The following is a 23489-nucleotide window of genomic DNA, read 5'->3' on the forward strand; positions in this document are numbered from 1 at the left end:
TGATACGGCTCAGCCAGCAAACCTGGCACTTTGCATGGCACTTGCCATGCAAACCTGACAACCTGAGTTCAATACCCATAACCCTTGTAAGGTAGAAAGAAAGAACTACCTCCATAAAATTGTTCAGACCGCCAAACTAAGTTGTGGCATGTACACACCAATACAGGCATATTATACACATATACTGTAACAAAAAGAACATTTAAATCCTTTTATAATTACCAAAATGCCAAAAAGAAGAAAGTAAGCATTATAGACTTTATCTTAAAATGAAAATATATCAGTTTTAGGTTTGTCAATTTAAAAAAATGAGAAGACATATATATCACATACAAGTTTATAATTGTATATTTCATATCTATATAATATAAAACATGTAATTACAATTACCAATGGCCTTAAGACTCATGGATTCTTCCATTTTCTATGAAATGATACCTTAATTTTAACTTTTTAACTTTGAGAAACAGAACAAAGAAAGTGTTTTTCTGCACTTTCTCCCCACAGACAAAAAAAAGTGATAGTGCCCACTATTTCTTTAACATTAGAGTTACATTAGGGCTAATGGGATGGTCCAGTGGGCAATGCACTTGCCACTGAGCCTGCTGACCAGGGTTCCATCCTCAGAACCCCTGTGGTGTAAAGAGAACATTTACTCCTCAATGGTGTCCTTTAATTTCCATAAATATGCCATTATCCACACAGGCAAGAAGGCAGACAAGCAGACAGACACACACAGCTGTGAAAATAAAAAACAAATTACATATAAAGATTCTGAGGATGCATACATACCTCATAAAAAAGAGCACGCCTTTAGTCCCAGTGCTCAGAGGCAGAGGTAGGCAGGATCTCTGTGAGGTAGAGGCCAGCCTGGTCTATAAGCAAGTTGCAGGACAGCCAAACTACAGAGAGAAACCATGTCTGGAAACAACAAAATAAAAAGAGCTTTCCTAGCATGGGTAAAAAGCAAACAAAGGGCAGGAGCGATGGCTCAGCAGCTAACAGTACCTGTTGCTCTTGCAGAGGAGCTTAGATAGGTTCCCAGCACCCACATGGTGGCTCATAATAATCTGTAACTCTAGTTTTAGGGATTCAGGATGTAAGATGTCCTCTAAGGGCACTGCTCATAAGTGGTGCATATACATATATAGAAGCAAAACACAAAAATAAGTAAATCTTAAAAAAATGCCTTGTCTGCATGTCAGGCAAAATTTCAGTCTAAAGAAGTAGACGTGACTATAAAAGATAGACACAAAATGTTAAACTATTGACTATATAATGACAGGTGGGTTTTTTTTTGTTGTTGTTTGTTTGTTTGTTTGGGGTTTTTTTTCCCCCGAGACAGGGTTTCTCTGTATAGCCCTAGCTGTCCTGGAACTCACTCTGTAGACCAGGCTGGCCTCGAACTCAGAAATCCACCTGCCTCTGCCTCCCACATGCTGGGATTAAAGGCATGCGCCATCACTGCCCAGCATGACAGTTGGTTTTATAGGCTACAAGTTAATACAGGGAGTATTATATGTATTAATTTTCATACAGGTCAGTTGAATTATCCAATTATTTTCATTGACTTCTAATCAAGGAGGGTTCCAGTAAATATTTTGCTTTACATATGAAAGATTTTCTAAGGGCATTTCAGTATGAGTAACAAAAGAAAGTAATACCAGTTCACAGAAACACATATTGAAAGAGCCTTAAGGCAAAAATGAGTGGAAACAGCATGTAAGTTAAAACTATTTACCAGATCTAGCAATATAATTGATTAGGAGATTATAGATAAATAATTAAAACTCAAGTTTTCAAGATTTCTTAAAAATTAAAAAAAAAAACAAAACCCTAGATTTCTTGACTTAATGTTAGTCATGAAATATTTAGTGAAAAGTATCATTTCAAAACAATATAGCTTTAAAATTTTAAATACACATGAAAACATCTCTCCAATTATTTATTAATGATTTTTAAGACCTAGAAGCTTAATTATCACTCAAATATTGATGACCTTAAAGATCCATGTACTTAACTTTCTTGACTTATATAGGATATGTTTTTAGCATGATCCACAAAATAGTTCTATACTTTTGAAAAAAGTTTATTGCAGGGATTCTTCAAATAGGTTTAGCAAATTTAAATACAAGATTCTATTTCAGGAAGTCATCTAGAGTTAATTGTTTTCAAATAAGCTTTTATAAAGTCTTACAGTTTGGGTGCAAGAGACCCAGGTCATCTGGCCCTGAATGAGTAGTATTCCTGGAAGGGTTATTACTTGACAATGGCCAAGGGTTAAGAATTCCTTCAAACAGGACAAAATGAGCTCAGAATAGTCAGTGTTTGGTCAGATTTTAAATATAGCATTACATGTATGTGGTGTGGACCTGTTCATAATTTATAATCCCCAAGAAACTGTGACTTCCACAAGATAATCTAGGTTATTAGTCAACAAGCCTAGGGATCTATCATGAGTAATTCCTTTTACTCCATTATATTGGTGGTAGTTTTACTCGACCTCCTCAGTTCTAAGACTCCCCATTAAGAAGAGACAATTTTATATTACCTATGTGCATAAAAATAGTTCCCACCTCCTCCAAGGTCTGCTTCAATGAGTGAGCACCACGGGGAGACGTACACACATCCCTCCCTCCCTACCTCTCTTCCTTGTCCCTGGGGTAATAAAAGGCACAGCTTATCTCCCTACAAAAGCTCTGCAGAACACTCGTCGAAGTAAATGGGGGGGGGGGGAATAGCAGAATCAACCTGCACCCACACCTCAGCCCCGCCCCACCTGCAAAAATGGGGGGGTGGCGGGAGTGTGAGGGTGGCAGAAAGGACAGAAAAGGCCAAGACCACCAGGTCCCAGGTTCTCCATACCATTGGCTCCATCACATTACACCGAGGCCAGAGACCCCGGATAGATTTTCAGTCCGGTTCCCCAATCCTTCACCGCATCATCGCAAACCCCGCGGTCCTCAATCGCCCGAGTCCCGAGTCCCGGTGGGGAGCCCAGCGTGGGCCTTCTTGGCGGCCCGATCAAGGACCCGAGGCGGGGGTCTCCCCGTCAGATGGGCGGATCCGGAGAGCACCCCGGGGACCTCTCAAGTGACCACACAAGAGGATAAGTCGGAGGGAGGGGTCTAAGAGGAGCCGTTATTCCTTCTTGTTCAGCCTTGGGAAAGCGCGCGAGGGAGGGGCCGGAGCCGCAGCGCGTTACCTAACGGTCCGGTCGGTCCGCCAGGCCAGAGGCGACGGCGCGGCTACAGCCGTCCGGAAGGTTGGGGTCCACAGCAGGGGCGCAAAAGGGGTGGGAGGCGGGGGGTGGGGACTACAGGCAGCGACGTCGCCATGTTAGCACCTTCTTCCTCTGCATCCCTACAACCTCCAAACCTGTGGTCCTTTCGCCATCACTCACCTTTCCAGGTCACTAATTCATGGTCCTTTCAGCCACCCGCGAGCCCGGAGCCCAGCCGTGTTTACAAACTAGCCCCGGAGGAAAGGGCTGAATCGCACTTTAAAGGCCACGGGCTCCCACAGGCTTCCGTCCTCTCTCGCGAGATCCGACTGACAAGCCTTCTCCCCGCCCCACTCCCGGCATCCCCGCCGCTTTCTTCTCGCGCCCCTCCCCTTCACGCACACGCCCCTTCCTGCTTTCCACCGAGGGAGCGCCTGCAGGTCAGGTGACGCCGTCGTACAGAAGAAAAAAGGGGGGGGGAATCTTTAGGAGGGCGGGGGCAGGGAGGCGGGAACCAAAGAACACTCGGACGCTAGTGATTGGGCGAAGAGCATGAAAGGCGGGAAGCAGTTCCAAAGGGGCGTGGCCAAGGCGCTCAAGGACCGTTGTTTCTGTAACCAGGGAACTGCAGAAAGCTGTGATTGGCAGCCTTGGGGAGGCGGGCACGGGAGGCGGGACCGGATCTGGGGCGCGCGCGCCCAGGTGGTGGTGGAGGGAGCAGGAGGGCGTGGGCTGTGTGAGAGAAGAAAGGTGAGGTCGGGGGAACCTAAAGGAACCCAGTCTTGGCTCCTGGTGTCTCCATCATATTGGTTTCCGGCCTCGTTAGGGATGTGGAAATATGAAGGGAGACGCGCTTCTGGACCACCCTCCGAGTACCCAGAAACCAGAGCTGGGGAGCTACGCTTAAGGTTTTGGAGAGCAGGGGGTTTGCCAGTCATCACCCCCGCCCCCGTGTGCGGACTGAAGCAAAATAAGTCAGCCCTGCGTAGAAAAAAAAAAGAAATCTTTCCTCAGAGGGGTCTTTGTTCGGATTTTACTAAGCCAGACCTGGAGCCCCCACCCTGCGTCAAGGACATAGTATATTACATTACATATGAGTATGTTAAAGGCAATAATCAAAAGGAAATACACCGTCTTCCACCCCCATGTCACCATATTTTAAAAACAAAGCCACGATCTTTTTCCTGGAGTAAAATTCTTGGAATTATGGGGCTTTCTTCTATCAAATTTCCCTTTACTTAGTTACATATAAAAATACTAATTTCAGGGACTGGAGAGATGTCTCAGCGGTTAAGAACACTGCTGCTCTTCCAGAGGACTTGGGTTCAATTCCCAGCACCCACATGCAGTCCACACCGGTCTATATCTCCACTTACAGGGGTCCTGACAACGCACCAATGCACATAAAATAAAAATTATTTAATTAAAAATTATTAATTTCAATAGGATCGTTTCATTCTTTTAAAGCTTAAGAAATTAGTATTAATGTTTTAAAGAGAACTAAAGGACGCCAATGAGAACCCAGCAGAGAAGTGGCATTCTTCCCACAATATTTTCCTTTCGCTTTGTAAATTGTAATGCCAAAGAAATGTCTGTTAATGTAGGAAGTAGGTTTCAACAAAAAACGGGGAAGACATGGAGAGATGGCTCAATGGTTAGGAGTGCTTGCTACTCTTGCAGAGGACCCAAGTTTAGTTTCCTATCACCACGTGGCTACTCAGAAACAGGGCGATTGTACAACCTATTCCAGCCTCCGTGGGCATGTGGTGCACATAGATGCGTTCATGCAGGCAAACGCTCATAGACACAAAATAATGTCCTTAAAACTGGGGGCAAGAAGAAAGATCGACTGATTAGTGTAATGAGAACAAAAGAGACAGACCTTTACAGTTCTATAGCTGGTTCAGGTACACTCCTAAACAAACTTACGCCCAGTGAAGATTTTGGTGTTTATTTTAGGGATGTTGATTGTCCAATAAATATGTACAAGTTGCAAAATGTGATTAAGGTGCCTGTGAAATCCTGCACTATTTTTTAAAAAGCAAGCCTTTTTTTTACTATGCTTTTCCATTTGTTAAATGCTTATTTCTAATTTAGATTTATGAATACAATTTGTATATTTACATAAAGTACAAAATTGTAAGTTTGTTGGAAATAGTGTCTGAGAGTTAATGAGCCTGCAGTCTAAGAATGATGTCTACCATGAAAGTGAAGTTGTAATGTCACTAGACCTTTTAATAGGTTCCTGGCCCGTATACATGTATGTGAGCCAACTCAATCTTCCTTTAAAACTAGATTAATTACTTGAGAAACTGGAAAGAAACCAGATATTAACAGTGTTGGTTCTGAAGTTAGAATGAAGTACCATCCTGTAATCTTAGTAATACTGCAGTAATGTTAGTATATTTAAACACTAATCATATCAGCAAGATGTCAGCTGCTCAGATTACTGGTTGAAAGGATGACAGACAAAAATGTAGGACTGCCAGTTCATAAATTTCTAGGTCCAGAAAACTTTCACTAAAATGCTACTTTCCTCCATCCAACAATATCTATTTTGAGGGGAGAAAAAAAAAAAAAAAAACAACCTAAAACTGTTAAGGCATTTCAAAAGAACTTTAAGTTGGTTAGAATTGAGTTTTACATTGCTTTTCCACCATATGTGTTAAAAAAAAAACTTTTTGTCTGTTTCTGTTTTTCACTATGTAGTCCTGACTGTCCTGGAATTTGCTCTGTAGACCAGGTAGGTGAGCCTTGAACTAACAGAGGTCTGTCTGTCTCTGCCTCTGCTGGGATTATAGGTGTCCACCACCACCACCTAGGTAAAAATTGAAATTCTTGTCTGCAGATTGATTTATTTTCATCTCAAGTGACAGTAGCTTTGGCATTAAATTTTCTGCTACCAAGTAATTCATTATCTACATCTGGTACACTTAGATCTCAAACCCAGCTCTCCTACCCTAAATGTCTCCAGTCTCAGGAAGGGCTGCCATTCCCTAAATAATCCAGCCAAAATCTTTAGCAGGTAGGGACTGGGGGATACTGAAAACCTGGTGGCCAGGTCGACTTTGGTAAGTTAAATAGGCTCCTCAGTTATTTGTCCTGGGTTTGAGGCCTAACGTGTACTAGAGGAACATGTTATTCTAAGGAAAATATTTTCAGAATTCTTTTATATAAGCAAGGAATGTGGTTTTTTGCTTTGTTTTGAACTTTAAGTTTTAGCTAACTCTTTAAAGACACCTAAAGTGAGAGGGAAAAAAAAAAAAAAAAAAAAAAAAAAAAAACCAGAGGAGATCTAAGTGGAGAACAAATCCAGTGCAAGAGTGCTCTTGACTAGGCGAGTTGGCAGGACAGCCGTACACAGAGACGCTTCCTTACCTCCGTGCTAGAACAACTCTTTTACCCTAGCTTTTCTACAAATGGAAACATGCTAAATGAGGATAATTACTGTTTTCACTTCTGATCCCATGTACCAGCAACTCTGTTTCCAGCCTAATAAAATGTTATGCTTCCCATTCTCCCTCTCAGATTCCCATCTGCTGTAAAATTCTCTGCAACCTTTGGTTACAAATGCAGGGAGCTTCCTGTAGGGCCCTATTTTCATGTTTGTATTGTTGCATACATGTATCTACCTCATCTCCAAAGAGAGTTAGTCTCCTTTAAGAACTTGGTACAAAAGCTGGAGAGAGAGATGGATCTATGGGTAAGAGCCATGGTTGCTGTGTCACGAAGGCCAGATCACAGCTTGTCAGGTGGCTCAAAAAGGACTGGTAACCAGCTCTAAGGGATCTGACACACTTTTCTGGTCTTTGAGAGATCCTCCCCCCGCACAACTCCCCACAGGCATAGACATGCATGCACACACATGTAAATAAAAATATTTAAAGAAATTTGAAGTGAAATGCTGTCAGTTTGAAAACGTGTATTTCATTTTATTCCATGTGGTTTTTCTTTACATTTTTCTTACTTGGTGACTTGATATATAGGGACTATCTGTGTGAAATGTCTTTATCTCCTTTTGTATAAATGCCTTAGGAACATCTCTTCTGATGAGAGTTCCAATATCAAGTTATATTTGTCCCTATATGCAAAATATATTTACTAACCAACAATAATTTTTTATTTTATTATTATTATTATTATTTTTTTTTTTTTTTTTTTTTTTTTTTTTTTTTTTTGGTTTTTCCAGACAGGGTTTCTCTGTGTAGTCCTGGCTGTCCTGGAACTCACTCTGTAGACCAGGCTGGCCTCGAACTCAGAAATCCAATTGCTTCTGCCTCCCAAGTGCTGGGATTAAAGGCGTGCGCCACCACCACCGCCCCACCCCACCCCCACCCCCACCCCCACCCCCACCCCAACCCCCGGCAACAATAATTTTTTAAAATTTATGTGCACTGGTGTTTTGCCTGCATGTATGTATGGAGTTCCAGACAGTTGTCGGCTGCCATGTGGGTGCTGGGAATGAGTGGCTGGTGCTCCTAAATGCTGAGTATCTCTCCACCTCACCCCCACATCTTTTCATTTTGGTTTTTAGAAATAGGGTTTCACTGTGGACGCCTGGCTGTCCTGGACTCAATCTGTAGACCAGGCTGGCCTCCAATTCACAGATATCCAGCTGATTAAAGGCGTGTGCCACCACCACCATCACCTGGTAACAATGATTTGTTTTAAGACAAAAAGGGAACACAGCTATTGAGCAAAAGTAACATCCCTTAGGTACAAGAAGAGGTTGTTTGGGGAAAACTCATTTCTATCATAAAAGTGCTCTTTTACTAAATGCTACAAGAATCAGCTGTTAATGCTTTCAAACTTTCTAGATGTCATGGAGTGTGCTATTTCAGCCTTGTGACTGGGCTATTTTAATCTATTAGTCTGTTATTGCTCATTTAAAAGTCTACTAAAAGGTGTATGTACTCACATACACATACATGGGAGGGGTATTTAACTGATGAAACACGTTTTGTGTGTCTAGCTAAGCAAAACAGAGTATTCCAGTGGCTCTTGTGTATGTTTTATACAGCTAACTTCAAGCCCCTGGGAAAAGCGTCCCCATTCTCATGGTATCAACGTACATCCTAGCAGAGTGGATTAGCTTAGACTTGGCCAGTTGGGTCACGTGAGATGTAGATGATGTGATATAGAAAGTATGGAGAAAGTGGGGCCAAGCCCACTAGGCTAATGTCTAAGGTGACACAAAGACAGCATGGCCTTAGACATCCCAGTCTCTTCCGTATCATGGCAGATTGTCTTTCCCATCCTCTGATGGCCCAGGGATTCCTGGCACATTATTGAAATGTTTATGTTTGAATTACCTATTAGGATCTGTCTTCACCATGGAGGCTTCTATTCCGAATGTTATAAGTATAGACTTGTCCAAGTGAAACCAAATCCTTGGTTTCTTAAAAGAACGGTAGCTAATGTTGTATGACATTGTGGGGGAAATTAAAAGGCTATGCTTCATCTTCATATCACACCAGTTAGCTTATGAGAGAAGCTCAAGGGAAAATGGACCTTCAGAGCTTTGATTTTATCCTTGACAACCAGTGTCTCCTCTTGTCTCCCATCTAACCTGATAGATGGAGGGATTGTCGTATTCTACACTCTCAAGTTAGCAATACAAGTGGATGGAACTATTTCTGGCATAGAAAACTTGGCCCTGATTCTTGGCAAAGTGTATACTTTTCTCTCCTGAATGATATAATGTATCTCCTCTGAGATACATAGGTAGTTTGCCTCTGGGAAGTTTAAATACTGAAGAACAACAATGACTTTCCGAACAATTAAGAGACCTAGCCAACCTTGTGTAGCTGTTTGAGAAAACAATTCCATTACCTGTCCTTCATGGTTCCCCACAAGTCTGTCTGTTAACCTAAGGCCTATATAGCACCAAAGCCATGATTCCTTATGCCAGAAACTGAGGGAGGCCTCTCTGTCCCTGCCGACCCACCTAGATTCTTAGACTAATACACTGTTCATTCCAGGGGCCTTCTTACCTTGGACACAGCCTGTTAGGTAAACTGTCGATCCAATACTCTAGCTCTTTACTTGTAAGGCATTAATGCTTCTCAAGAATGAACATCCTAGGCACTGCTCCTGGCTGAGACTACATTCCTGGAGAAACTATCTGTGGGGCAAGTGGACCGTGCTACCGGTCAGAAGAACTGGGTTGAGTTAGTCTAAACCCCATAAATCTCAGAATTGAGAATGGTAGGAGTGGAGCCAATTCTCTGCCTAACTCTATCTGCTCTGGAACATGACACACCACTGAGTACCATGGCAATCAGTTAAGTAGCATACAAACCTGGAGTTCTCCATGATAACGAGATAGGCGCCTATCGTTCAGCCAATGAGCTTCCCTTTTCGGCCATTCTTTCCCACAAAAGGTATTTAATCCTTGGTTCGCCCTGTGTAAGGTGTATACATCTGTCATCGAATAAAGGTTTGGACAGGCAAGGATTGTCTCTCTGTCGAGGATCCCAGATAAGACCTTCTCTCTTCCAACCTCTCTGCACTCTTTGCAGTCACTCAGAATCAAACCTAGTTCTGCCCCATTCCCAGGCTCTACCTTCCCCTTCCTGCTTGGCATGTGGATGCCCTGAGGGGAAGCATGGACCAGGGACCCCTGTTCCCAACTCCAGGTGATTTACTTGTAAAACATCAGTGCTTCTCAAGAATGAACATTCTAGGCACTGCTACTGGCTGAGAAACAACCAGCAGCTTCTGAGTACACAGCGATCATCCCAGACTGTGCTGTTTCCCGCCCAGGAAAACAGACTGAGGACCCCCATTATGGACTGTGTTCTGTCTCTCCTACAGGATGTGCTGGTGCCTCCAGGCACTCCAGCAGCAAGGCAGAAATGCAGCCCAGCAATAAGACTCTTGTATGGAGGCATGCTGCATAAGTTATGATTTTATGTTTTGTTTTTTGAGACAAGGTCTCTGTAGTGGTTTGAATGAAAATGGCCTCCATAGGCTCATAGGGAGTGGCATTATTAGCAGGTGTGACCTTGTTGGAAGAAATGTGTCTCCAGGGGATGGGCTTTGAGGTTTCAGATGCTCACACCAGGCCGAGCCCAGTGTCATTCTCTTTTCCTGTCGCCTGCCAATCCAGATGTAGAACTCTTGGCTCTCTTTGCAGCACATTTCTACCTGCATGCCATCATGCTTCCTGTTTTAATGACAATAGACTGAAATGTAAGCCAACTCCAATGAAATGCTTCCTTTATAAGAGTTGCTATGGTCATGATGTCTCTTCCCAGCAATAGGAGCCCTAACTAGGACACTCTCTCTATATAGGTCTGGTTGTTCTGGAATTCATTATCTATACTAGACTAGCCTCAGACCTAGAGATCCGCCTGCCTCTTCCTCCCAAGTGCTGGGATTAAAGGTGTACATTACCAGTCCCAATTTAAGTAAGATTCCTTTTCCCAATAAAATAACTTTTAAAAGATGAAGTGCTAGCCAACCAGCGGTGGCACAGCAGCTAAGGCGGCTGCCTTCAGAGGGCGCGGGCCCTCTGCTCTCTGTCTGCCTGTTTGAATCCTGCTCAGTCCCGTTTGTCTCCGCCCTCATGGGAAAAAAAAAAATTAAGTGCTATGGTGCAAATAGAGATGTGATAGCATGCAATGTAACAAACTCACTTTTTATACTATTTCAGAAAGTTTGAGAGTAGCAGATACTTTAGGTATCTTGAGAGATAGGAAAATCTGCCAATTCTCTGCTAAATACAAGACTTGAGGGAATAATATTGAGTTGTCCAGAAGCCAAGAGACCCAGCCAATCTTGTGTAGCTGTTTAAGGATGCAGTTCTTGGGACTAAAATGTAAGAAATGGAATCACTATGGCTGGAAAGTGTTAACTGAATGCCACTGTTGCCAAGACCCATAGTTTCCCTTGGGAGTCTCTGCCAACATAAGCAGAATGCTAGCTCATGCTAACAGGAAGACCAACCAAGAGTCTTTGGTTTATGGGTCTCTCTTGATCTTAGGTCAATTGCTTTTTTTTTTTTTTTTTTTTTTTTTTTTTTTTTTTTTTCAGTATTGAAACTCCCTGGAGGGAAAAAAAGTCTAAGTTACTAAATCTCTCAGAGGAGATAACATTTATTTATGACATTCAGGTGGAAAAAAATAATCAATTTCTTCCAGGCAGCAGGTTAGGAAGTATAAACAGATTAATAGTTGAAAGAATGTGACCTACAGAGATAGGGTTACAAAATTCACAAAACTGAGCTGAACAGCATCTAAAAGACCCAGCCAAGCGTGTGTACCTCTCTATAGAGTTCTAAGTAAAATGTAAATGAGATGTCTACAAAGTTGAAAATGAAATATTAAGAGTATGTTTCTCACTGATATTAAATCAGTGGTTCTCTGCATTTTTGGTTTGATGTCTTTGAACACTTAATAATATACAACACATATTTTCCAGAAACTCTCATTTGTTTAAGAGAGGGTTTCACTATGCATTGAAAGCTCACAGAGTTCTGCCTGCTTCGACTCATGGGCCACTACACCTGGCACATTTTCATGTTTGTAAGTTATTGTGTCATGCTTAATAAGAGGCAGAAGGATTCTCACATCTGCCTCTACGATGTCAGTTGTGACATATTTTGAAGTATATAATGAAAACTTGGTCTCATGGGGTAGGTGAAAAGGAACATAGCCCTTGATCTTCTGAAAGGCCTTTGAGACCCAGAGGTCATCAGATCAGACCACACTTTGAGCATCACTGGCCTAGGGATACATTCCAGTGCAGGGAGAAAAAAATGTCTCCAGTGAATGAATTGACAACGTTGAAAGCTATGGAATCTGAGTCATGACATGGAGAGAATTGCAGTACTGCAATATAGTGTGACTTGAAGATTAACATGTCAGTGACATGTATTTATAGCTGAATTTAGCACTACACATTTTGGGGGTATTTTTTAATGTATGTCTGTAGTGATTATATGCCTGTCTTTCACTCACCAGTGTGTGTGTGTGTGTGTGTGTGTGTGTGTGTGTGTAGGACAAAGGTTGGTGTCAGGTGTTTTTCTCTGTCACTCTGTATCCAGGTCCCTGTGCAGATTCTTCTCCACATTCTTACCCACTCAACTCAACGCCTTTTGTTTCTCTCTTTAAAAACAACCAAAGCAAGAAACACACCCCCACCCAAAAGTCCACACAGAAACATGAAAGTGGAAACCTAAATACACAAGTTAAAGACTATTAAGATTTTAAAATGCCCAAACAAAGCAGTATAAGACAAATAGTGCATGAAAACACCATTGAGTTAGTTGTATTGAACTGGGCGGACATGAGGCCTATCCTGAAGTGTGGCTAACATATCCAGTGTATTTATGATAGACTACAACTGTAAGCTGAATAAACTCTTTCCTCTCCAAGTTGCTTTTGGTCATGGTTTTAGTCACAGCAACAAAAACCAGACTAGGACAGACGCTCATGGGTACACAGCAAGCATTTCATCCACTAAACTGTCTACATAGCCAGTAACCACAAATTTGTCAAATCTTAGTCATTTCTTAAGGTTCTAAGTTCTAAATTTCTTGGTCGTCTTATAGCTCTCACTGAAATGGTTCTTCAATCTTACTGAAGCCGAGGGCTTTTGAGTTGTTAGTTTCTCTCCCTCATGGTCTTCCCTTGTTCCTGACCTTATTCACTTTTACAGGTCATTCAGTTAAATAACGTATGTGTTCATTTTCTATCCACAGCTTCCTTGACATTTTTTAAAAGATTCATTTATTTACTTTACCATGCTTCGGTGTTTTACGTCTATGTGAGGGTGTTGTATCCCCTGGAACTGGAGTTACAGTTTTGAGCTGCCATGTCAGTGCTGGGAATTGAACCCAGATCATCTGGAAGAATAGCCAGTACTTCTAACTGCTGAATTTTTGTTATTTCTTTTGCCAGTGCTCACCTTCTCTGCTCTTCATAACAATTAACATGATCCTCAACATTGTTGCAATTCACAAAACTGGGGTAATTAGGCTTGTTACAAATTTGTTACCAATTTCTGTAGTTATCTACCTGGAGTAAGTTCTGCTGCTTAAAAAAATTATGCCAGGTATAATAGCACATGCCTTTAATTCCAACATTTGGGAGGCACAGGCAGGCAGAGCTTTGTGAGTTCAAGGCCAGTCTGGTGTACCTAATAAGTTCCAGGCCTGCCAGGGGTACATAATAAAATCCTATCCTAAAACAACATTATGTATATGTGTATGTGGGTCTGTGCACCTGAGTGCAGTACCCATAGAGACCAGAAGATGGTAGGTATTGGATCCCTTGGAAGTGGAGTTAGAAGTAGTTGTGATCATGAGGGAACTGAGAATTGTACTTAGGTCTCCTCTGAAAAAGCAATACGTCCACCCATCCCCCCAAAGAAAACAAGATGCTTTCAATATTTCTCACTAAAAAATAAAACCTCTATCTAAACCCATGGTTCTCAACCTTCCTAATGCTGCGACCCTTTAATACATGTTATGGTGACTCCAACCATAAAATTATTTTTGTTGTTATTTCATAACAGTAATTTCTATTATTATAAGTTGTAATATAAATATCTGATATGCAGGATATCTGATCTGTGACCCCTGTGAAGGTTTTATTCAAACCTCACAAAGGGGTCACAACTAACATTTAAGAACCACTGATCTAAAGGAGGAAAAAGTATTCACTAGCTAGTGTCCAAATTATTTTATTATTGAATGAGTTCTGTAATAAAAATCTTAGAAATTTCAATTCTACCATCCCCTTTCTGTATTAAAATTTTTTGACTAAAAGCTGTATTTTTTTTTCTTTTTTAGACAAAGTTGACCTGGAATTCCTAGAGATCCACCTGCCTGTCTTCTGGGTGCTGAAATTAAAGTGTGTGCCACTATGCTTAGCCCTTAATACTCAGTTTTCATGAATGTAAAATAATATATTTTATACATTAAATATCTTTCCACATTTTCTTTGGACAAATCACTACTGGCTTCTAATTCAAGTCACCATGAGTTAACTCTTGTAGAGAATTTTGACGGGCACTGAATGAATGCTGTTTGGGAGCAGCCAAGAGAAGCTCAGCTGAACAAATACCAAGTGTGATGGTTTGTGTATGCTTGGCCCAGGGAGTAGCACTATTAGGACGTGTGGCCTAGTTGGAGTAGGTGTGCCACTGTGGGTGTGGGCTTAAGACCCTCACCCTAGCTACCTGGAAGTCAGTCTTCTCTTAGAGGCCAGAAGATAAAGATGTAGAACTCTCAGCTCCTCCTGTACCATGCCTGCCTGGATGCTGTCATGTTCCTGCCTTGATGATACTGAACTGAACCTCTGAACCTGTAAGCCAGCCCCAATTAAATGTTGTCCTTATAAGGATTGCCTTGGTCATGGTGTCTATTCACAGCAATAAAACCCTAACTAAGACATCAAGGAAGATGCCATGAAATTAAATCCTACAATTATTGCAAAGAGATTCAACATCATTTTCTCAAATAATGTGCCTTATTCTACTCTCTCTATTCCATCTTAATAATTGTATCCCTGTTGATAAATCTCAATTAGCCATGACAATGAAGACATCAAAAATGCAAGTGGGGAGGGGGGCTGGAAAGATGGCTCAGTGGTTAAGAGTACTGACTGCTCTTCCAGAGGTCCTGAGTTCAATTCCCAGCAACCACATGGTAGCTTACAACCATCCATTCTGGGAATGGATCTGATGCCCTCTTCCGGTGTGTCTGAAGACAGCTGTAGTGTACCAATACTCATATACATAAAATAAATTTAAAAAATGCAAGTGGAGGATGGCCTTGTCAGGTATCAATGGGAGGAGAGGCCCTTGGTCCTGTGAAGATACAATGTCCCAGGGTAGGGGAATGCCAGGGAAGAAGTGGGTGGGTGGGGGAACACCCTCATAGAAGCAGGGGAAGTGGGGTGAGATAGGGGGATTCTGGGGGGGGGGGGTGGAACTGGGAAAGGGGATAACATTTGAAATGTAAATAAAGAAAATATCTAATAAAAATGTAAGTGGGTTTTCTTAGTGTCCTTATTTATAACAGTCACTGTACCAGTTCTCCCAAGAGCTGAATGTGGAGCCAGTTGTTGGCTCAGCAACACATTCTGAACTGAGCCACTTCTCAGACCCTGTGCTCTGAACTTGTATTCACAGCTTTTAGGCACACTGCATTAGTCCTCTCTATACAGGACCGAGTCTACTTGTAAGATTCTATCTCATACTTAAAGTGATTATCCGGGTCTGGGCTGGAGCATTGAGCGGATCACCGTGATTATACAAAAATCAAAATTCTTTATTTTCCCAAAGCAATTTCTCTTTGGCATCCCTAATCAAATGGAAAATCCAAGCATCATTCTGAAACCAAGGGAGTCATGAACTCGGATCTGGGTACTGCCAAACAATGGCCAAATAATTTGGGAAATGGGTTGATTTTTCCTAATTTTGCAGGCTTGTTCTGAGTATTGACAGTATACATGTGTGTTGGGGGCCGACTTTTAGCAGAAAGCGGCTATCAGCTTTGCAGCCATCTTGAGCCATATACCCTGACATGAGATTTGGATTACAATAGCCTACAACAGCTGAGCACACTCCGATAATCTTGGTTTAGATACCTTGAGATTAAAGGTGTGTGAGATTAAAGGTGTGTGAGATTAAAGGTGTGTAACTTAAGAGTATGATTTAGAAGTATAGAAATCAGAGTTAGAGACAAGACCTAAGGGCATGATTAAAGGTGTGACCAAAAGGCGTGGCTTAGAAGTGAGACATATAAAAGGCAGAGACAGAACAGATCAGAATTCAGACTATAGAGGGAGAATCAGACAGGAGACACTTAGAGGAAGAGAGACTGAAGAATAAACGGGATTGAATCACACCCTGTCTGGTCTCCATTCTTTGAGTCTGACCTCACCCTCGCTCTTGCTGAACCCCGACCCGCAGACCAGAGCAGCAGCTTGGGCCAGGATACAGTGGCCGCCCAAACGTGGGTCGGCCTGGGCCTCAACATTTTGCCTGGGCTGCAACATTTATTTTGGCCACCCCAATGTGGGGCTAGTGTGGACCCCAACATTATTTTGGCGCCCGAACAGGGACTCAAGCTTGGGCCTCAACACATGTGAAGTCTCTCTCCTCAGGAATAGTACTCAGTAGTTAGGGAATAGACACCCTTGCCTTTCCTGACTGGCCCTAGAGATCTAGGAAGGTCCCAACACTACTTTTAAAGGTTTTCTTTTTAAGAATTATTTTTAAAATTAAAAAAAATTAATCTTATGTGTATGAATTTTTTGCCTGTGTGTATATGTGCACCCCATGTGTGCCTGGTGTGGGCAAAAGTCAGAAGAGGGCTCAAATTCCCTGGAACTGGAGTTATAGTTGTGAACCCCCATATTTGGGCTGGGAATAGTACTCTAGTCCTCTGCAACAGTAATAAGTGCTCTTATCCACAAAGCCATCTCTCCGGTCCTTTGAAGATTCTTTATAATTATCGTGGGCACCATCTTAGACTAAGGCCTCTGAGTAACAGTTTCCTTGGAGATTGTAACATTCTAACCTATAGAAAAGTTCCTTAAGCAGGAAGGTAAATCTGCAGATTTGTAAATCTGCTCCAGATTTGTGAGCTGTCCCAGGTGCTGGGATGGGCTTTGGTGATGTGGCTGCCTTTGAGACATTTCTGCTACTGTAAGTAATCCCTCACCAATATTTTTGTAAATAATTCCAATAAAACTCATTGGTTTAAGTTAGGGTTTGGTAGTATCCATACATGTTTCATCACGGGCCCCTATTTAGCATCTCTCCAGGAAATTTCTGGCCACACAACATCCTATTTATCCCTAGAAGATCTGCTATGGTAACCACTGGTACTGCTGCCTTAGAGCCATTCTACACTGGTCTCTCTCTCTCTCTCTCTCTCTCTCTCTCTCTCTCTCTCTCTCTCTCTCTCTTCCAATACAGGGTTTACCTGTATAGTCCTGGCTATTCTGGAACTCAATCTCTAAACTAGGCTAGCCTTGAACTCAGAGCTACAACAGCCTCTCCTTCCCAGACTAAAGGCATGCACAAGCACCACCCCACCTTGGTCTCTTTTAACAATTCTAAAACACAGCTGCAAGTTTTGCAGTAGTGTTTCCAAATGATCTCTTTCCTGGAAAATGATTCCTACCCCTTCCAAACATCTCATTCTTATGCTTATTTGTAACAGTAGGAAATTCACCTACTGTTTTAATTTTAATCAAATGTCTGGAGTTTACAGCTACATAAGTTTCTCATTAGTTCAAAGCTCATTTTATACTCAAACTGAGTTAACCACTGAACTATTAAAAACACCATATTTTAAGGCAAGGGTATAACTCAGCAGCATGACCTCCTCACACACATTCCTCTATTAAAGAAAACACAAAATCAAATGAAAAATCTGCCAACGTGCCAAGGAACATTCGGAGTAAACGAGTTGAACTGGCACTGTTGTTCTGAGGTGCTCGTGCCTGTTGGGAATTATAAAATCAGCCTAGGATTCTCAACAGAGAACTTTTGGTTGGTATGAAAGTAACGTCTCTTTTAGCACCATCAGAAACAAGTTATTCAAAAGTATTTCCCTTCTGTATCTATTTCTAAGCTCATAAACATAAGGGAGGTGGCACTTGTTACAAAGCAGTGCAGGGTTAACAACACAGCTTTGTGGTGGCACCACAGAGCCAAGAGTGGTGCACAAACCTGTAAGCCCAGTGCTTGGGACCCCAGGCAGAAGCATTGGCTTACTTAGTGAGATTTGTCTTAAAAAACAGCAAAATGCTACACTGTAACTCTTTCTCCGGGCATAAAATTTGATGTAGCATTTGTCCCGTCGAGGTAAAAGACCCTGTAGCTCTAATCAGTTTCTAAAAGACTTGCCCGGTTAAACTGAAGTCTGTATACTCTGCGCACAGGGAGTTTTTATACTTGGCATTTCCCCAAGCACAGCATCTCTTTCCCAGCAACACTGCTTCCCATTTTGATCTCTAAGGAGCCCCACAGGGAAGTCTTCCCAAGACTGATTTTATTTAAAATGAACTTGGAAAAAATTAATTCATCTAAGTTTTCCCTATGATTTAAAAAAAATGTGATGACTTTACTGTGTATTTTGTTGCAAACTTTTTCCAGAAATTTTGTGATAGACCAGATGAATGACATAGTTTCTGTTCTTTTAGGCCCTCTTAAAAAAAAAAAAAAAGAAAAGAAAAAGAAAAAGAAAAAAGAAAAAGCAAGGTTGTCTAAGTAGTGATTCTCTAATAGTGTGTGTCTGTGTGTATTCTCTTACACACTTACACACACACACACACACACACACACAGAGCTGCCTAGGAAACTTGTTTAAAATTCAGATTGCTAAGTCCCAGCATCAGGACTCTCACTACAGGCTAAGAAAGGAGGGACTAACGTAAACAAGCATCTAGGTGCTGCAGATGGGTTCCCACTGTGCTTCACCCATTCTACTTCTCAGTTGAAACTAACTTAGGCAGAGGGCACTAAAGTAAAGCACTCTTCCTGTTTGTACTAATTCTCTACGTCTTCAAACAAAAAAATGCTGAAACTTAAAAATTCTGTTAGCATACAGAGTAGTGGGTTTCATCCCGGCCCTTTCACACATCCTATCGTTCTGGTTTGCCCCTTTTTACCCTGCCACCTTCCACTATCTTCTACCCCAAACCAGGAACTTAGATGTTGAGCTAATGGTAGTTTAATCTGTTAGGGCAAGAACGGTTGGTCTTTCTATGGTAGCACCCACTTTTTTCCTTTTAGCAGGAAAAGTCTGATCGAGCAAGAAGCAACATGCAGTACTGGAGATAGACACTTGCCTGGCCATCATTCCTAAAACTTCCTCTACAAATGGCAGCAGCAGTGTTTCAGAGGATTAAAAAAATGTAGCCAATTTACTTTTGACAACTGTTTAAAAGAGACTTGTTAAAAATAAGAAACTAGCTGCCAGTTTGCCTGGATCCCTTCTCAAAAGACAAGTGATTACTTATGTAGATACTGATCTACTTAATGTGAGGTTTACAGAAACACAAATATCTCATTCCCTTCCAGGAACTGCTTCCTAGTCCCAGGAAGCTGCCATGAGTTCTTTTTAGAACAGCAATGAAAGGGCGGCCATATCCACCTGGAAGGAGATTATGTTTTTATGTGTACTGATTCATAGTTAACTTTTAAAAACACAAAACTATTTTGATGTGGTTTGCATTATTGTTTCAAAGACGCTCAAAGGACTACAATATTTCTTCTTTACATTAAGAAACAAAAGCCCCATATATTGTAATCTGTGAAACACTACATCAGAGAATTCCCATAAAAATCATATAGAGCACTTTTCCAAAACCGGAGTACCTGCTATCCCTTCCTCTGACCTGGACAACCACCTACCTCAATGCATCATCTTTATGATGATCCACATTTATTTAAGTACAAATCACAGCAAAAATTAAAGTTTTCATCTTTAATGAAATGACTTTGGAAATAACACATATTTCCATGACACCAGTACTAGTCTTCGGAGTCACAGCAAGATACACAGAATTACATCCGTAATTACTATGAATGCCAACATTTCAGGCAGTAATTTCTGTTACATGGCAAACAAGATCAAGAACGCAACCATCAAACAAAAGAGACCCATAGCTTCAGACAAGGCAAATCCCAGGATAGCGTATGAGAACAGCTGCTGCTTCAGTGAAGGGTTTCTAAAAGAGACACAACACAGATGACTGTTACTTTGAAGTAATATATTAATGTCAGCACATTCGGTAAATGGTAAAGAGTTAGATAACTAGTATGGGGATCTTCACAAACACAAAGTTCTATGGGGGTGCTATCTCATATACCACTTGCTTTGTCTCTCAGATTTTTTTACCCACGCCTAATCATGAGGCATACAGTTAGGGAGCTATCTTTGTAATGGAAATATGTTTAATTTACACGCATTCTGAGGGGTCCTGACACTTGTGATATCCTCTTGACTCTCCTGACTGGTTGGAGTTACAGGCATGTGCCCTAGCCCTTGGCTTTATCCTTCTCATTTAAGTGACCAATGCACACACAGCTCACAATATAATGCAAGACACACAATAGGCACTTCATTCAAAGGGGCTACTATTATTTCATCACTTTCCTATTTCCAATTATAGCTTCCCATTGTGTCTTTACCTTACTCTGAGACAGATGTGATTACCTGGCATATCCAATGATAAGACTGCCAAAGACTGTTCCAATACCAGCACCAGAACCAGCAACTCCTACTGTTGCAGCACCTGCACCAATGAATTTGGCAGCAGTATCAATGTCTCTGCTGATTACACTGGTCTGAAACTCCCTTCGGATCAGCTGACACATACCATTCTGGGCCCCATTAAATACTGTAGAGCCCTGGGAAGAGAAATAAGGCAAAGGTCAATTCAGTAATCACATTGATTTTAACTACTATAGTGCCAAAACAGTAACTCATATTGCAGCTTGGTATGAATAATTATATGGCACAATGAAAAAGAAAACCAAGAGTTTGATATAATTCTTATCTCGTATAAGATAGTTAACAATACCCATACCTCTTAGGATTGTTAAAAAGTATAAAACAGAACTGTGAGTATGCTTTTCAACAGAGCAGGCTTTTTTTTTTTTTTTTTTTTTTTTTTGGATAACCATGGCTATTTTAATCTTAAATACAGACAACTCAAAACTATAAATACAGCCTAAAATATTTGCTAATTCAGGGAGTTGTGCTGGCCACCAAAGTTCCTTTCAGTGGCTCACCTTCTACCTATTATTTAATAAAACTGGAAAGAAACCTCCATGGAGCCATCCATTAATACACCCCTTCACGATAACAGCACTGTAAGACTCATTTGGGAGTGTTTCCTAATTTCTGTTATTACTACTTACCTCTCCAGTCCTAGTCTCTGGTCGAGATAACACTGATGCAGAAATTGGTCTATATGCAACTCTGGTTCCAGCTCGGATCTATTAATGGAAGGAAAGAATTTCAAGTTATTAAGAGAACAGATTAGTCTTCAGTGACCTCCTGTGTAACTGTAAATTCTAAAGGAGAAAGCAGGAGAGAAAGAACAGAGATTATTATCTGTGCAATTAGCTTGGCTTTTGGTCATTTTGAATCCAGAGCCAACCTAAAACTTCACGCTAATGAACCGTGGAACATTCTATCTACCTAATCCAGTTGTAAACAAAAATCCTAAGAACAATTAGTTACAAAGTGTCTGAATGTTGGAGCAGTTTCAGTAATTGTAGTGCTGTAATTCAAGTACGTCTGTGTGGACTCATAGGAGTGTCGCTGTGAATGTGATCATTTAAAATAGTCTAGCAGTTAACGGAGCTCCTACTGTTACAAAGGATTCCTAAATGCCCACTAATTCTAAATTTACTAAAGAGTTAAGCAGTTCGATGTGTCAGCTTAACAATCGGTGCAGTACTCTCACTATAAGGACATCTGGCAGTCTGGCTTCTCTGTCCTTGAATGTCCACGACACTAAAGGTCATGGAAAATACCTTCAGAACCAGGACCCCATTCTCTAGGACAAATCCTTTAGAATCAGACTTCACTTAAAGCCTCAAAAAAGCAAGCTTCGGGGCTCCCCGATACCTTTCTCCGCCCACACAAGAAAGCAAAGTCCCTCCCTCTGCAGCGGCGAGTGTGACCTACAGACACGCATGGGAAACGCTGTGGAGCCAACTAGGCCTCAGCGGCCCCCTTCCTAACTTCCCAGCACCCCGACCTTCGCGTCGCCCCAACTCCATAGGGACCGGGAGGTGGGGGAGGGGCGAGCTCCACGAGCAAGGAGGCTGTGACCTACGCCCAGAAGGCCTGACAGCTAGGCCTCGGGGGACACATGGCCGGGAACAGTCTGCAGGCCCCAGGGTCGGGAGGGAGGGAGGAGAGGACATCGGGGCAAGGGTGAAGGAGAGCCGGTCCCTCGGCGTGAACGCCCGGGTTACGCACCAGAGCAGGGGTGCGGGCGAGCTTGGCGCAGGCGAACATCTTTCTTCCTGGCGGCGCGGCGTGGATAAAGGTGACAGGCGACGTGGGCTCCTCTCCCGCTTCCTCTCTGCGGAGCGAAAAGAGGCTTAAGGTCAAGTGTCCCTCCGGGGCCTGGCCTTCCCACCCCGGCCCCGAGGGGCCCGCGCAGGCTGTCTGCGTGGCCGCGTGCCCGGGAGGCGCAAGCCGGGTGGATAGGGCCCGGAGACCCGCTCCGCCCCGGCCCCGCGCCCTCCGTTTACCTCCGCTTACCTCCCGAGGCGGCGGCGGCGGCAGCGGCGGCAGAGGTCGAAGCAGTGGGGCTGGGCGCGCAAGCGCGGTGCGGCTCTTATCCACGCCGCAGCACCCGGATGGAGAAGGCGGGGGAAGACGCTCAAGGTCACTTTGTAACAACTTTATTGGTAACCAGCCGAGGAAGACAATGACAGGTCCTCGGGAACAGGCTGGCGGCCAGTGAAATGAAAAGGAGCACACTGAAGACTACTCCTGCCATTGTTAGTGTCAGTAACGGTGAAGATAATTTTTAATTTTTGTCGCTGCTGCGGACCGAGCCTCGCTCCTTGCACGTGCCAGGCAGGGGTTCTACCGGGGAGCTATAAGCCGACCCTGTTTTCAGTTTTATTTCAGACAGGGTGAGTAGCTCAGGCAGGCCTTGATCATCCAGTTTCAGCCTTACAAGTAAGTAGCTAGCCAGCAAGGATTCCAGGTCTTCACCACCAGGTCCAGCGGGATTATTTCTTTATAAGAACCTTAAAAGGGGTTTCTTTTTATTTTTATTTATTTTTTAAAGATGGCAAGTCTTTTCTCAGAAAGAAGACCTGACTAAAAGTCCTGGGATGAACAAATGAGGGTTCAAGAGCTTTGCAACTCTGTAGAACAGGCTAGCTAGCCTCCAACTCACAGAAATCCTCCTGTCTTCCAAGGGCTGCGATTAAAGCCATGTGCCTCTGTGCTCTGCTGCCTTCCACCATTATAATCTGAAGAATTCAGAGATTACAATGTATCATAATTTTGGACTAAAAAGTACCTGAATATTTTTCAAAATCTATTGAGCACCCAGTTCTGGTAATTTTGAGCAAACCAGATGAATGCAGAAATGTCTCAGATAAATGGCTGTTGTTCAACTTCTGGTCCTGTTACAGACTTTTTAAAAATATTTTTTGAGGTGATATAATCGCACAGATTCCCATGTCTTCGGGTTTTATTGCTGTGAAGAGACACTGTAACTCTTATATAAAGACGACCACCGCAACTCTTATATAAAGA

General features: G+C 42.4%; 2 protein-coding genes and 1 long non-coding RNA gene across 15 annotated transcripts in view; 1 reads left to right on the plus strand and 2 right to left on the minus strand.

The window, feature by feature from the left end:
- Atf2 (activating transcription factor 2) overlaps positions 1–3619 on the minus strand; it is an 87960-nt gene extending 84341 nt beyond the window's left edge. For 6 of the 12 annotated variants that reach the window (XM_034494811.2, XM_034494810.2, XM_034494802.2 and 3 more), the window contains exon 1: positions 3404–3556. The gene's annotated coding sequence lies outside the window, so the exon portion shown is untranslated. Of the gene's footprint in view, positions 1–3403 lie in introns of all 12 variants that reach the window. The other 6 variants (XM_034494803.1, XM_034494807.1, XM_034494808.1 and 3 more) reach the window with 5 other exon arrangements.
- Positions 3620–3625: 6 nt separating this feature from the next.
- Positions 3626–15075, plus strand: LOC143441339 (uncharacterized). Its single transcript, XR_013108646.1, has 3 exons — positions 3626–3663; positions 5933–5966; positions 14022–15075. It is a non-coding gene; the product is annotated as an uncharacterized LOC143441339 (long non-coding RNA).
- A 4586-nt stretch (positions 15076–19661) lies between these two features.
- Atp5mc3 (ATP synthase membrane subunit c locus 3) lies at positions 19662–22635 on the minus strand. 2 transcript variants are annotated; one of them, XM_034496827.2, is made up of 5 exons: positions 22476–22635; positions 22188–22293; positions 21116–21193; positions 20409–20602; positions 19662–19920 (listed from the first exon to the last, which is right to left on the minus strand). In XM_034496827.2, the coding sequence occupies exons 2-5, from the start codon at positions 22224–22226 to the stop codon at positions 19806–19808; spliced, it is 426 nt and encodes a 141-aa protein (XP_034352718.1). In that variant the 5' UTR covers positions 22227–22293; positions 22476–22635; the 3' UTR covers positions 19662–19805. The 2 variants fall into 2 exon arrangements, with proteins under 2 accessions (XP_034352718.1, XP_076785032.1); XM_076928917.1 differs by having other exon boundaries at positions 22466–22488.
- Between the last annotated feature and the right edge of the window lie 854 nt (positions 22636–23489).

This window comes from Arvicanthis niloticus, chromosome 2 (genome assembly GCF_011762505.2).
Source record: "Arvicanthis niloticus isolate mArvNil1 chromosome 2, mArvNil1.pat.X, whole genome shotgun sequence".
Lineage (NCBI taxonomy): Eukaryota > Metazoa > Chordata > Mammalia > Rodentia > Muridae > Arvicanthis > Arvicanthis niloticus.